Source organism: Babylonia areolata, chromosome 32 (assembly GCF_041734735.1).
Source record: "Babylonia areolata isolate BAREFJ2019XMU chromosome 32, ASM4173473v1, whole genome shotgun sequence".
Lineage (NCBI taxonomy): Eukaryota > Metazoa > Mollusca > Gastropoda > Neogastropoda > Buccinidae > Babylonia > Babylonia areolata.
In genome coordinates this window covers 936936-952509 of record NC_134907.1, presented here as the reverse complement: position 1 = coordinate 952509, position 15574 = coordinate 936936, and the positions used below count along the sequence as shown (strand labels likewise).

At 45.1% G+C, this 15574-nt stretch overlaps 1 protein-coding gene across 1 annotated transcript in view; it reads right to left on the bottom strand.

Annotated features, from left to right (window-relative positions):
- Positions 1–955: 955 nt before the first annotated feature.
- Positions 956–15574, bottom strand: part of LOC143276529 (dnaJ homolog subfamily C member 9-like) — a 17454-nt gene continuing 2835 nt past the window's right edge. Inside the window, exons 2-5 of the mRNA XM_076581073.1 lie at positions 10667–10819; positions 8842–8961; positions 5613–5824; positions 956–3061 (exon numbers count right to left, since the gene is read on the bottom strand). Of these exons, the coding sequence (XP_076437188.1) occupies positions 2876–3061; positions 5613–5824; positions 8842–8961; positions 10667–10819 (671 nt within the window). The 3' untranslated portion in view covers positions 956–2875. The remainder of the gene's footprint in view (positions 3062–5612; positions 5825–8841; positions 8962–10666; positions 10820–15574) is intronic.

Here is a 15574-nt window from a genome sequence, read left to right as displayed (position 1 = left end):
TGGTGGTTGATGCCTGTCATTGTGTACACACCTCTCTACACATCATGTACACATATCACTACACACCTCACTGCACATCATGTACACACCTCACTGCACATCATGTACACACCTCTCTACACATCATGTACACACATCACTACACACCTCACTGCACATCATGTACACACCTCACTACACATCATGTACACACCTCTCTACACATCATGTACACATATCACTACACACCTCACTGCACATCATGTACACACCTCACTGCACATCATGTACACACCTCACTGCACATCATGTACACACCTCACTACACATGTACACACCTCTCTACACATCATGTACACACATCACTACACATTTCACTGTACATCATGTACACACATCACAACACATGTACACACCTCACTGCACATCATGTACACACCTCAATACACATCATGTACACACCTCAATACACACCTCACTACACACATGTACACACCTCACTACACATCATGTACACACCTCACTACACATGTACACACATGTACACACCTCACTGCATACCTCACTACACATATCATGTACACACCTCACTACACATCATGTACACACCTCACTGCACACCTCACTACACATATCATGTACACACCTCACTACACACATGTACACACCTCACTACACATCATGTACACACCTCACTACACATGTATACACCTCACTACACATGTACACACCTCACTACACACATGTATACACCTCACTACACACCTCACTACACATGTACACACCTCACTACGCACATCATGTACACACCTCACTACACACATGTATACACCTCACTACACATCTCACTACACATGTATACACCTCACTACACATGTACACACCTCATTGCACACCTCACTGCACACCTCACTACACACATGTATACACCTCACTACACACCTCACTGCACATCATGTACACACCTCACTGTGTAACTGACATTTTTAATTCCAGCCAGGTGTAGTACTCAACAGATCACTGTATAATTGACATTGTAAATTCCAGCCAAGTGTAGTACTCAACAGATTACTGTATAATTGACATTTTTAATTCCGGCCAGGTGTAGTACTAAACAGATCATTGTATAACTGACATTTTTAATTCCGGCCAGGTGTAGTACTAAACAGATCATTGTATAACTGACATTTTTAATTCCGGCCAGGTGTAGTACTAAACAGATCATTGTATAACTGACATTTTTAATTCCGGCCAGGTGTAGTACTAAACAGATCATTGTATAACTGACATTTTTAATTCCGGCCAGGTGTAGACTGAACATATCTGTTTAACAGCATCATGCAACACAAGTAAGCCAACAAATGAACACTTCTAATGTCACCAAAGCACAATATGCAAGAAAAAATACACGTGTTTAAACATAAGCATATGATGAACTAACAAGTCCAGACGACTCTGATGTATTTAAAACCACAATCATACAAACAACAGCCTTTCAAAGCTTTCCAGCTTTTTCTGTCCTGGTCAATGTGAGAAACCAGTTAATTACCATCAGCTTTTTCTGTCCTGGTCAACGTGAGAAACCAGTTATTTACCACCAGCTTTTTCTGTCCTGGTCAACGTGAGAAACCAGTTATTTACCACCAGGTTTTCCTGTCCTGGTCAACGTGAGAAACCAGTTATTTACCACCAACTTTTTCTGTCCTGGTCAACGTGAGAAACCAGTTATTTACCACCAGCTTTTTCTGTCCTGGTCAATGTGAGAAACCAGTTATTTACCACCAGCTTTTTCTGTCCTGGTCAACGTGAGAAACCAGTTATTTACCACCAGGTTTTCCTGTCCTGGTCAATGTGAAAAACCAGTTATTTACCACCAGCTTTTTCTGTCCTGGTCAATGTGAGAAACCAGTTAATTACCACCAGCTTTTCCTGTCCTGGTCAACGTGAGAAACCAGTTATTTACCACCTGCTTTTCCTGTCCTGGTCAATATGAGAAACCAGTTAATTACCACCAGCTTTTCCTGTCCTGGTCAATGTCAGAAACCAGTTATTTACCACCAGCTTTTCCTGTCCTGGTCAATGTGAGAAACCAGTTAATTACCACCAGCTTTTTCTGTCCTGGTCAACGTGAGAAACCAGTTATTTACCACCAGGTTTTCCTGTCCTGGTCAATGTGAGAAACCAGTTATTTACCACCAGCTTTTCCTGTCCTGGTCAATGTGAGAAACCAGTTATTTACCACCAGCTTTTCCTGTCTCACTTTCTGAGTGAATTTTTTTCCACAACAAGACAAGCGTACAACCACATGTAGCACTTATTCTCTCACGTTCAGACATATTTCCTCTCTCTCACACATTCACAAAAACACATGCTGCTGTGACATAAAACCAGCAAGAGAGCAGCTGACACTCACAAAGACAGATGACAACTTTTTTCTTCTTCGTGTTCTGCACCTGACACTAAACAAAGTGCACACACACACACACAACACAGCACACACACATAACACACACATACCACAGTTCACACACACAACAAAGTACACACAATGTACACACATACACACACACACAACACAGTACATAGTACACACAGTGTACACACACACAACACACACACACACAACACTATACACTCACAACACAGTACATACACAACACTGTACACACACAAAACACAGTACATGCACAACACAACACAGTACACTCACACACAAACACAGTACACACACAACACAGTACATACACACACAACACTGTACACACACACACACAGTACATACACAACACAATACACACAACACAGTACACACACACACAACACAGTACACGCACAACGCAGTACACACACAACACAGTACACACGCACACAACACTGTACACACACACAACACTCTTCACTTTTTCTTCTTCTTCCCTTTGTGTGGCTGGCAGTATTTGGCCTCCAGACTGGCGAAGAAGCTGTCAGCATGAGCGGCGCGGGAGGCGTGGCGGTGGTGGATGAGGGAGGTGAGGGAGGAGGGGGAGTCGTCCAGCTTCAGCCTCTTGGCCTCCTCCTCCGCCTCCGCTGCTTCCTGGGTCGCCTGACCTCACAGGACACAGATAGATACATAGATAGATATATAGTGAATACTGCCTGACCTCACAGGATACAGATAGATACATAGATAGATATATAGTGAATACTGCCTGACCTCACAGGATACAGATAGATAAATAGATAGATATATAGTGAATACTGCCTGACCTCACAGGATACAGATAGATAAATAGATAGATATATAGTGAATACTGCCTGACCTCACAGGATGCAGATAGATACATAGATAGATATATAGTGAATACTGCCTGACCTCACAGGATACAGATAGATAAATAGATAGATATATAGTGAATACTGCCTGACCTCACAGGATACAGATAGATACATAGATAGATATATAGTGAATACTGCCTGACCTCACAGGATACAGATAGATACATAGATAGATATATAGTGAATACTGCCTGACCTCACAGGATACAGATAGATACATAGATAGATATATAGTGAATACTGCCTGACCTCACAGGATACAGATAGATACATAGATAGATATATAGTGAATACTGCCTGACCTCACAGGACACAGATATATACATAGATAGATATATAGTGAATACTGCCTGACCTCACAGGATACAGATAGATACATAGATAGATATATAGTGAATACTGCCTGACCTCACAGGATACAGACAGATATATACTATAGTGAATATTGCCTGGCCTCACAGGATACAGATAGATATATACTATAGTGAATATTGCCTGACCTCACAGGATACAGATAGATACATAGATATATAGTGAATACTGCCTGACCTCACAGGATACAGATAGATATATACTATAGTGAATATTGCCTGACCTCACAGGATACAGATAGATACATAGATAGATATATAGTGAATACTGCCTGACCTCACAGGATACAGATAGATAGATAGATATAGTAAATATTGCCTGACCTCACAGGATACAGATAGATACATAGATAGATATATAGTGAATACTGCCTGACCTCACAGGATACAGATAGATAGATAGATAGATAGTGAATACTGCCTGACCTCAGGACACAGATATATACCTAGATATATAGTGAATACTGCCTGACCTCACAGGATACAGATAGATAGATAGATATAGTAAATATTGCCTGACCTCACAGGATACAGATACATACATAGATAGATATATAGTGAATATTGCCTGACCTCACAGGATACAGATAGATACATAGATAGATATACAGTGAATATTTCCTGACCTCACAGGATACAGATAGATACATAGATAGATAGATAGTGAATATTGCCTGACCTCACAGGATACAGATAGATATATAGTGAATATTGCCTGACCTCACAGAATACAGATATATACTATAGTGAATGTTGCCTGACCTCACAGGATACAGATACACATATATAGTGAATATTGCCTGACCTCACAGGATACAGATAGATACATAGATATATAGTGAATATTGCCTGACCTCACAGGATACAGATAGATACATAGATAGATATATAGTGAATATTGCCTGACCTCACAGAATACAGATATATACTATAGTGAATGTTGCCTGACCTCACAGGATACAGACAGACAGATACATAGATAGATATATTAATATATAATGAATATTGCCTGACCTCACAGGATACACATAGATAGATATATTAATATATAGTGAATATTGCCTGACCTCACAGGATACACATACATAGATACATTAATATATACTAGTGAATATTGCCTGACCTCACAGGATACACATACATAGATAGATATATTAATATATAGTGAATATTGCCTGACCTCACAGGATACAGATAGATAGATAAATAGATATATTAACATATAGTTAATATTGCCTGACCTCAGATAGATAAATAGATATATTAACATATAGTTAATATTGCCTGACCTCACAATATACAGATAGATAGATCGATAGATAGATAAACATATAGTGAATATTGCCTGACCTCACAGGATACAGATAGACAGACACATAGATATATATATATTAATATATTGTGAATATTGCCTGACCTCACAGGATAGAGATAGATACAGAGATATATTAATATATAGTGAATATTGCCTGACCTCACAGGATACAGATAGATATCTGTAGTCAATATTGCCTGACCTCATAGGGATATATAGTTCCATATATATTGTGAATATTGCCATCATTATCATTTCCTGGGTCGCCTGATGTCACAAGAATACACACACACACACACACACCGCCACATATGCTCACACGCACACAGAACCCCCCCCCCCCCACAAGACACTCACTCAAACATCCCCACACGCACCAACCACCCCCCCTCACATACACAAACCCACACCATGCACACCCACACCACCACACACAAACACCACACACACACTCACACCCAAACCCTCACCCACCTCCCAACCCCCCCTCCTCTCCCCCACACACGCACACCCATACAAACATAAACACACAACCCACCCACAATCACACACACACACATAAACCCACACCCACAAACACCCACACATCCACCTCCCCACCCCAAACAGCCCCCACACACACACAAACCCACCCTGTTCCTTCGCGCGGTTCTCTTCCGCTTGGATTCCTTGGTGAAGGCGTTGAAAGACGGCAGCTCCCCCTGGTGGATGAGGCTGGTGAGGATGCCTGTGAATCGCTGTTCGTCGTCAGGACATGAGCACAGCACACTGTCCATGATCACGTCCATGTCACCCTCAGCCTCCAGGTAGGCTGTCTTCAGGTCACTCACCTCCTCCTCTGACCCTGCGGCAGGTGGACAGGGTGGATGGTACAGGTGGACAGGGTGGATGGTACATGTTGACAGGATGGTACAGGTTGATAGGGTGGATGGTACATGTGGACAGGGTGGTACAGGTGGACAGGGTGGTACAGGTGGACAGGGTGGATGGTACAGGTGGACAGGACAGTACAGGTGGACAGGGTGGATGGTACAGGTGGACAGGGTGGATGGTACAGGTGGACAGGGTGGATGGTGGATGGTACAGGTTGACAGGGTGGTACAGGTGGACAGGGTGGATGGTACAGGTGGACAGGACAGTACAGGTGGACAGGGTGGATGGTGGATGGTACAGGTGGACAGGGTGGTACAGGTGGACAGGGTGGATGGTACAGGTGGACAGGGTGGTACAGGTGGACAGGGTGGATGGTACAGGTGGACAGGACAGTACAGGTGGACAGGGTGGATGGTGGATGGTACATGTGGACAGGGTGGTACAGGTGGACAGGGTGGATGGTACAGGTGGACAGGGTGGATGGTACAGGTGGACAGGGTGGTACAGGTTGACAGGGTGGATGGTACAGGTGGACAGGGTGGATGGTACAGGTTGACAGGGTGGATGGTACAGGTGGACAGGGTGGAGGTACAGGTGGACAGGGACGGATGGTACAGGTGGACAGGGGGATGGTACAGGTGGACAGGGTGGATGGTACAGGTGGACGGTACAGGTGGACAGGTGGAAGGGTGGATGGTACAGGTTGACAGGGTGGATGGTACAGTGTGGACAGGGTGGACGGTACAGGTGGACAGGGTGGATGGTACAGGTGGACAGGGTGGACGGTACAGGTGGACAGGGTGGATGGTGGATGGTACAGGTGGACAGGGTGGATGGTACAGGTGGACAGGGTGGATGGTGGATGGTACAGGTTGACCAGGGTGGATGGTACAGGTGGACAGGGTGGGTGGTACAGGTGGACAGGATGGTACAGGTTGAGGGTGGATGGTACAGGTGGACAGGGTGGATGGTACAAGTGGACAGGGTGGATGGTACAGGTGGACAGGGTGGTACATGTGAACAGGGTGGACGGTACAGGTGGACAGGGTGATACAGGTGGACAGGGTGGCTGGTACAGGTGGATAGGGTGGTACAGGTTGACAGGGTGGATGGTACAGGTGGACAGGGTGGGTGGTACAGGTGGACAGGGTGGATGGTACAGGTGGACAGGGTGGATGGTACAGGTAGACAGGGTGGTACAGGTGGACAGGGTGGTACAGGTGGACAGGGTGGATGGTACAGGTGGACAGGGTGGTACTGGTGGACAGGGTGGTACAGGTGGACAGGGTGGTACAGGTGGACAGGGTGGGTGGTACAGGTGGAAAGGGTGGGTGGTACAGGTGGACAGGTGAGAAGGATTGATAAAGGTGGAAAGGACCAATGGTACAGGTGAACAGTATGGTACAGGTGGACAGGGTGGATGGTACAGGTGGACAGGGTGGATGGTACAGGTGGACAGGGTGGATGGTACAGGTGGACAGGGTGGATGGTACAGGTTGACAGGGTGGATGGTACAGGTTGACAGGGTGGATGGTACAGGTGGACAGGGTGGATGGTACAGGTGGACAGGGTGATACAGGTGGACAGGGTGGCTGGTACAGGTGGACAGGCTGGTACAGGTTGACAGGGTGGATGGTACAGGTGGACAGGGTGGATGGTACAGGTGGACAGGGTGGATGGTACAGGTGGACAGGGTGGATGGTACAGGTGGACAGGATGGTACAGGTGGACAGGGTGGATGGTACAGGTGGACAGGATGGTACAGGTGGACAGGGTGGATGGTACAGGTGGACAGGGTGGATGGTACAGGTGGACAGGATGGTACAGGTGGACAGGGTGGATGGTACAGGCGGACAGGATGGTACAGGTGGACAGGGTGGATGGTACAGGTGGACAGGGTGGTACAGGTGGACAGGGTGGATGGTACAGGTGGACAGGATGGTACAGGTGGACAGGGTGGGTGGTACAGGTGGACAGGGTGGATGGTACAGGTGGACAGGGTGGATGGTACAAGTGGACAGGGTGGATGGTACAGGTGGACAGGGTGATACAGGTGGACAGGGTGGCTGGTACAGGTGGACAGGGTGGTACAGGTGGACAGGGTGGTACAGGTTGACAGGGTGGATGGTACAGGTGGACAGGGTGGATGGTACAGGTGGACAGGGTGGTACAGGTGGACAGGGTGGGTGGTACAGGTGGACAGGGTGGTAAGGTGGACAGGGTGGGTGGTACAGGTGGACAGGGTGGGTGGTACAGGTGGACAGGTGAGAAGGATTGATACAGGTGGAAAGGACTAATGGTACAGGTGAACAGTATGGTACAGGTGGACAGGGTGGGTGGTACAGGTGGACAGGGTGGTACAGGTAGACAGGGCGGATGGTACAGGTGGACAGGGCGGATGGTACAGGTGGGTGGTACAGGTGGACAGGGTGGTACAGGTGGACAGGGCGGATGGTACAGGTGGATGGTACAGGTGGACAGGGTGGTACAGGTGGACAGGGTGGGTGGTACTGGTGGACAGGGTGGTACAGGTGGACAGGGTGGGTGGTACAGGTGGACAGGTGAGAAGGATTGATACAGGTGGAAAGGACTAATGGTACAGGTGGTACAGGTGGACAGGGCGGATGGTACAGGTGGACAGGGCAGATGGTACAGGTGGACAGGGCGGATGGTACAGGTGGACAGGATTGATACAGGTTGAAAGGAATAATGGTACAAGAATACAGGAATGAAGGTATAGATGTCAGCACACTTCCATATACATATTCAAACACATACTCACAACACACACATTCATGTATTGAATTACAAGCACACAGATGTATACCCATGAATTTCATAAAATGATCTCCTTCATGTCTTAGTCACCTTTGTACTTGTTCTCAAGGTCAACTCAAATGACAATCACCTTTTAACTTGTTCTCAAGGTCAACTCAAATGACAATCTCCTTTGTACTTGTTCTCAAGGTCAACTCAAATGACAATTACCTTTGTACTTTTTCTCAAACTCCTCAATGTCCTTGACGGTGACCTTGGGAAAGAGGAGTCTCCAGTACTCGCACCAGTCTCGGTCCTGGTCGATGACGTCATCCTCTTCACCCACCTCCCCTGCACACAACAGACGATGACGTCATTTCCACCCCCCCCCCCACACACAACAGTCGATGATGTCATTCTCCTCACCCCCCATACCCCCTCTGCACACAACAGTTGATGATGTCATTCTCCTCCAGCCCCACCCATTGCACACAACAGTCGATGACGTCATTCCCCTCACCCCCCCCTCCCCTGCACACAACAGACGTCATTCCCCTCACCGCCCCCCCCCCCCCCCCCCCCCCTTGCACACAACAGACGTCATTCCCCTCACCGCCCCCCCCCCCCCCCCTCCCCGCCCCCTTGCACACAACAGACGTCATTCCCCCCCCTCGCCTCCCCCCCACCCTTGCACACAACAGACATGACAGCCTTTTCCTTCAGTCACACATGGAGAGGTGATTGCAACAAACAGTGCGTGTTTTTCTTTGTCACTTTGTATCTTAAGTTCTGAATACAACACAGCAGCAACAACAATAATAATAATATCAACAACAGATACTTATATGATAGCACTCTATCCTGAAAACTGTTCTAGCGCTCAGTGCTTTAAAAAAAACACATCATATTATACATAACGCATTACATCAATATTACATAATATACATAACGCATTACATCAATGTTACAGATAAAAACCAAAATATACATTGCAAACTATATTATTTACACACAAACACAATACACACACTCGTACACGCATATGAACATGCCAACTGCCTCTCCAAACACACATGGATCAGTTAAAAGAAAACATTTCTCCTCAAACTGTCACTCTCTTTGACAATCTCAACTAATTTTACATCTATTACTAAATTAGTCTGACAAAAGACATAGGTCTCTGAATTGTTATTTTGTGCAAATACATGACATGAATTTGAGACAGCGTTTGGGGAAGGTTTAGCATGTTGTTGTGTCCTATAGAAAGGTACTTTACTCCCAATTTCCCTCACTCCACCCAGGTGTTAATGGGAACCTGACTACAGGTGGGGAAGGTTTAAGCAGCAGCAAGAGAGGGCCCTGCCTCCCTATACCGAGTCCTAGACAGTGGATAGGAATTTTCTGCCCCAAAGTTCTGAATCATGACATATAGCTGTTTCTCCACAGAACACTGAACACAGTTCTAAATCATGATATATATATAGAGAGAGTGAGTAAAGAGTGGTAACTCTCTTCATTCACAAGGTACACAACTTCAAGTCAGTGCTGCTTACGCTACCAATTCAGCTAGCACACAGGTAAATAAAAGGTACATTGGAACAAACCCAGACACTTCCTCAAAACACTGAACCCAGTTCTAAATCATGATATATACCTGTTTGATCACAGAAAAACTGAACAGTTTTAAATCATTATAAACCTGTTTCATCACAGAACACTGAACACAGATCTAAATCATGAAATATACCAGTTTTAAATCATGATATATAATATACCCGTTTCATCGCAAAACACTGAACACAGTTCTAAATCATGATATATACATATACCCGTTTGATCACAGAAAAACTGAAGGCAGTTTTAACTTATTATAAACCTGTTTCATCACAGAAAACTGAACAGAGTTTTAAATGATGATGTACCTGTTTCATCACAGAACACAAAACGAAGATTTAAATGATGATGTACCTGTTTCATCAGAGAACACTAACAAAGTTTTAAATCATTATAAACCTGTTTCAAACACACCTGTTCGATCGCACAACACTTAACACACCTGTTTCATCATAGACAGCTCGCTTGTCCTTGTCCGACAGAATGCTGTAGACTTTTCCAAGAGTCTGGAACTTTCTGGTGGCCACCTCCTTCTCCTCCGCCCCCACCCGGTCAGGGTGCACCGTCAAGGACACTTTGTGGTATCCCTTCTTCACTGAAACCACACAACAAGATTCCCTTCTTCAAACCACACGGCAACAAGATTCCCTTCTTCAAACCACACGGCAACAAGATTCCCTTCTTCAAACCACACGGCAACAAGATTCCCTTCTTCACTCAAACCACACAGCAACAAGATTCCCTTCTTCACTCAAACCACACAGCAACAAGATTCCCTTCTTCAAACCACACAGCAACAAGATTCCCTTCTTCACTCAAACCACACAGCAACAAGATTCCCTTCTTCACTCAAACCACACAGCAACAAGATTCCCTTCTTCAAACCACACGGCAACAAGATTCCCTTCTTCAAACCACACGGCAACAAGATTCCCTTCTTCACTCAAACCACACAGCAACAAGATTCCCTTCTTCACTCAAACCACACAGCAACAAGATTCCCTTCTTCACTGAAACCACACAGCAACAAGATTCCATTCTTCACTCAAACCACACAGCAACAAGATTCCCTTCTTCACTCAAACCACACAGCAACAAGATTCCCTTCTTCAAACCACACAGCAACAAGATTCCCTTCTTCACTCAAACCACACAGCAACAAGATTCCATTCTTCACTCAAACCACACAACAACAAGATTCCCTTCTTCACTCAAACCACACAGCAACAAGATTCCCTTCTTCACTGAAACCACACAGCAACAAGATTCCCTTCTTCAAACCACACAGCAACAAGATTCCCTTCTTCACTCAAACCACACAACAACAAGATTCCCTTCTTCACTCAAACCACACAGCAACAAGATTCCCTTCTTCAAACCACACAGCAACAAGATTCCATTCTTCACTCAAACCACACAGCAACAAGATTCCCTTCTTCACTCAAACCACACAGCAACAAGATTCCCTTCTTCAAACCACACAGCAACAAGATTCCCTTCTTCAAACCACACAGCAACAAGATTCCCTTCTTCACTCAAACCACACAGCAACAAGATTCCCTTCTTCACTCAAACCACACAGCAACAAGATTCCCTTCTTCACTCAAACCACACAGCAACAAGATTCCCTTCTTCAAACCACACAGCAACAAGATTCCCTTCTTCACTCAAACCACACAGCAACAAGATTCCCTTCTTCACTCAAACCACACAGCAACAAGATTCCCTTCTTCACTCAAACCACACAGCAACAAGATTCCCTTCTTCACTCAAACCACACAGCAACAAGATTCCCTTCTTCACTCAAACCACACAGCAACAAGATTCCCTTCTTCACTCAAACCACACAGCAACAAGATTCCCTTCTTCACTCAAACCACACAGCAACAAGATTCCCTTCTTCAAACCACACAGCAACAAGATTCCCTTCTTCACTCAAACCACACAGCAACAAGATTCCCTTCTTCACTGAAACCACACAGCAACAAGATTCCCTTCTTCACTCAAACCACACAGCAACAAGATTCCCTTCTTCACTCAAACCACACAGCAACAAGATTCCATTCTTCACTCAAACCACACAGCAACAAGATTCCCTTCTTCACTCAAACCACACAACAACAAGATTCCCTTCTTCACTCAAACCACACAGCAACAAGATTCCATTCTTCACTCAAACCACACAACAACAAGATTCCCTTCTTCACTCAAACCACACAGCAACAAGATTCCCTTCCTCACTCAAACCACACAGCAACAAGATTCCATTCTTCAAACCACACAGCAACAAGATTCCCTTCTTCACTCAAACCACACAGCAACAAGATTCCCTTCTTCACTCAAACCACACAGCAACAAGATTCCCTTCTTCAAACCACACAGCAACAAGATTCCCTTCTTCACTCAAACCACACAGCAACAAGATTCCCTTCTTCACTCAAACCACACAGCAACAAGATTCCCTTCTTCAAACCACACAGCAACAAGATTCCCTTCTTCAAACCACACAGCAACAAGATTCCCTTCTTCAAACCACACAGCAACAAGATTCCCTTCTTCACTCAAACCACACAGCAACAAGATTCCCTTCTTCAAACCACACAGCAACAAGATTCCCTTCTTCACTCAAACCACACAGCAACAAGATTCCCTTCTTCAAACCACACAGCAACAAGATTCCCTTCTTCACTCAAACCACACAGCAACAAGATTCCCTTCTTCACTCAAACCACACAGCAACAAGATTCCCTTCTTCACTCAAACCACACAGCAACAAGATTCCCTTCTTCAAACCACACAGCAACAAGATTCCCTTCTTCAAACCACACAGCAACAAGATTCCCTTCTTCACTCAAACCACACAGCAACAAGATTCCCTTCTTCACTCAAACCACACAGCAACAAGATTCCCTTCTTCACTCAAACCACACAGCAACAAGATTCCCTTCTTCACTCAAACCACACAGCAACAAGATTCCCTTCTTCACTCAAACCACACAGCAACAAGATTCCCTTCTTCACTCAAACCACACAGCAACAAGATTCCCTTCTTCACTCAAACCACACAGCAACAAGATTCCCTTCTTCAAACCACACAGCAACAAGATTCCCTTCTTCACTCAAACCACACAGCAACAAGATTCCCTTCTTCACTCAAACCACACAGCAACAAGATTCCCTTCTTCACTCAAACCACACAGCAACAAGATTCCCTTCTTCACTCAAACCACACAGCAACAAGATTCCCTTCTTCAAACCACACAGCAACAAGATTCCCTTCTTCACTCAAACCACACAGCAACAAGATTCCCTTCTTCACTCAAACCACACAGCAACAAGATTCCCTTCTTCACTCAAACCACACAGCAACAAGATTCCCTTCTTCACTCAAACCACACAGCAACAAGATTCCCTTCTTCACTCAAACCACACAGCAACAAGATTCCCTTCTTCACTCAAACCACACAGCAACAAGATTCCCTTCTTCACTCAAACCACACAGCAACAAGATTCCCTTCTTCACTCAAACCACACAGCAACAAGATTCCCTTCTTCACTCAAACCACACAGCAACAAGATTCCCTTCTTCACTCAAACCACACAGCAACAAGATTCCCTTCTTCACTCAAACCACACAGCAACAAGATTCCCTTCTTCACTCAAACCACACAGCAACAAGATTCCCTTCTTCACTCAAACCACACAGCAACAAGATTCCCTTCTTCACTCAAACCACACAGCAACAAGATTCCCTTCTTCACTCAAACCACACAGCAACAAGATTCCCTTCTTCACTCAAACCACACAGCAACAAGATTCCCTTCTTCACTCAAACCACACAGCAACAAGATTCCCTTCTTCACTCAAACCACACAGCAACAAGATTCCCTTCTTCACTCAAACCACACAGCAACAAGATTCCCTTCTTCACTCAAACCACACAGCAACAAGATTCCCTTCTTCACTCAAACCACACAGCAACAAGATTCCCTTCTTCACTCAAACCACACAGCAACAAGATTCCCTTCTTCACTCAAACCACACAGCAACAAGATTCCCTTCTTCACTCAAACCACACAGCAACAAGATTCCCTTCTTCACTCAAACCACACAGCAACAAGATTCCCTTCTTCACTCAAACCACACAGCAACAAGATTCCCTTCTTCACTCAAACCACACAGCAACAAGATTCCCTTCTTCACTCAAACCACACAGCAACAAGATTCCCTTCTTCACTCAAACCACACAGCAACAAGATTCCCTTCTTCACTCAAACCACACAGCAACAAGATTCCCTTCTTCACTCAAACCACACAGCAACAAGATTCCCTTCTTCACTCAAACCACACAGCAACAAGATTCCCTTCTTCACTCAAACCACACAGCAACAAGATTCCCTTCTTCACTCAAACCACACAGCAACAAGATTCCCTTCTTCAAACCACACAGCAACAAGATTCCCTTCTTCACTCAAACCACACAGCAACAAGATTCCCTTCTTCACTCAAACCACACAGCAACAAGATTCCCTTCTTCACTCAAACCACACAGCAACAAGATTCCCTTCTTCACTCAAACCACACAGCAACAAGATTCCCTTCTTCACTCAAACCACACAGCAACAAGATTCCCTTCTTCACTCAAACCACACAGCAACAAGATTCCCTTCTTCACTCAAACCACACAGCAACAAGATTCCCTTCTTCAAACCACACAGCAACAAGATTCCCTTCTTCACTCAAACCACACAGCAACAAGATTCCCTTCTTCACTCAAACCACACAGCAACAAGATTCCCTTCTTCAAACCACACAGCAACAAGATTCCCTTCTTCACTCAAACCACACAGCAACAAGATTCCCTTCTTCACTCAAACCACACAGCAACAAGATTCCCTTCTTCACTCAAACCACACATCAACAAGATTCCCTTCTTCACTCAAACCACACAGCAACAAGATTCCCTTCTTCAAACCACACAGCAACAAGATTCCCTTCTTCACTCAAACCACACAGCAACAAGATTCCCTTCTTCAAACCACACGGCAACAAGATTCCCTTCTTCACTCAAACCACACAACAACAAGATTCCCTTCTTCACTCAAACCACACAGCAACAAGATTCCCTTCTTCACTCAAACCACACAGCAACAAGATTCCCTTCTTCACTCAAACCACACAGCAACAAGATTCCCTTCTTCACTCAAACCACACAGCAACAAGATTCCCTTCTTCACTCAAACCACACAGCAACAAGATTCCCTTCTTCACTCAAACCACACAGCAACAAGATTCCCTTCTTCACTCAAACCACACAGCAACAAGATTCCCTTCTTCACTCAAACCACAC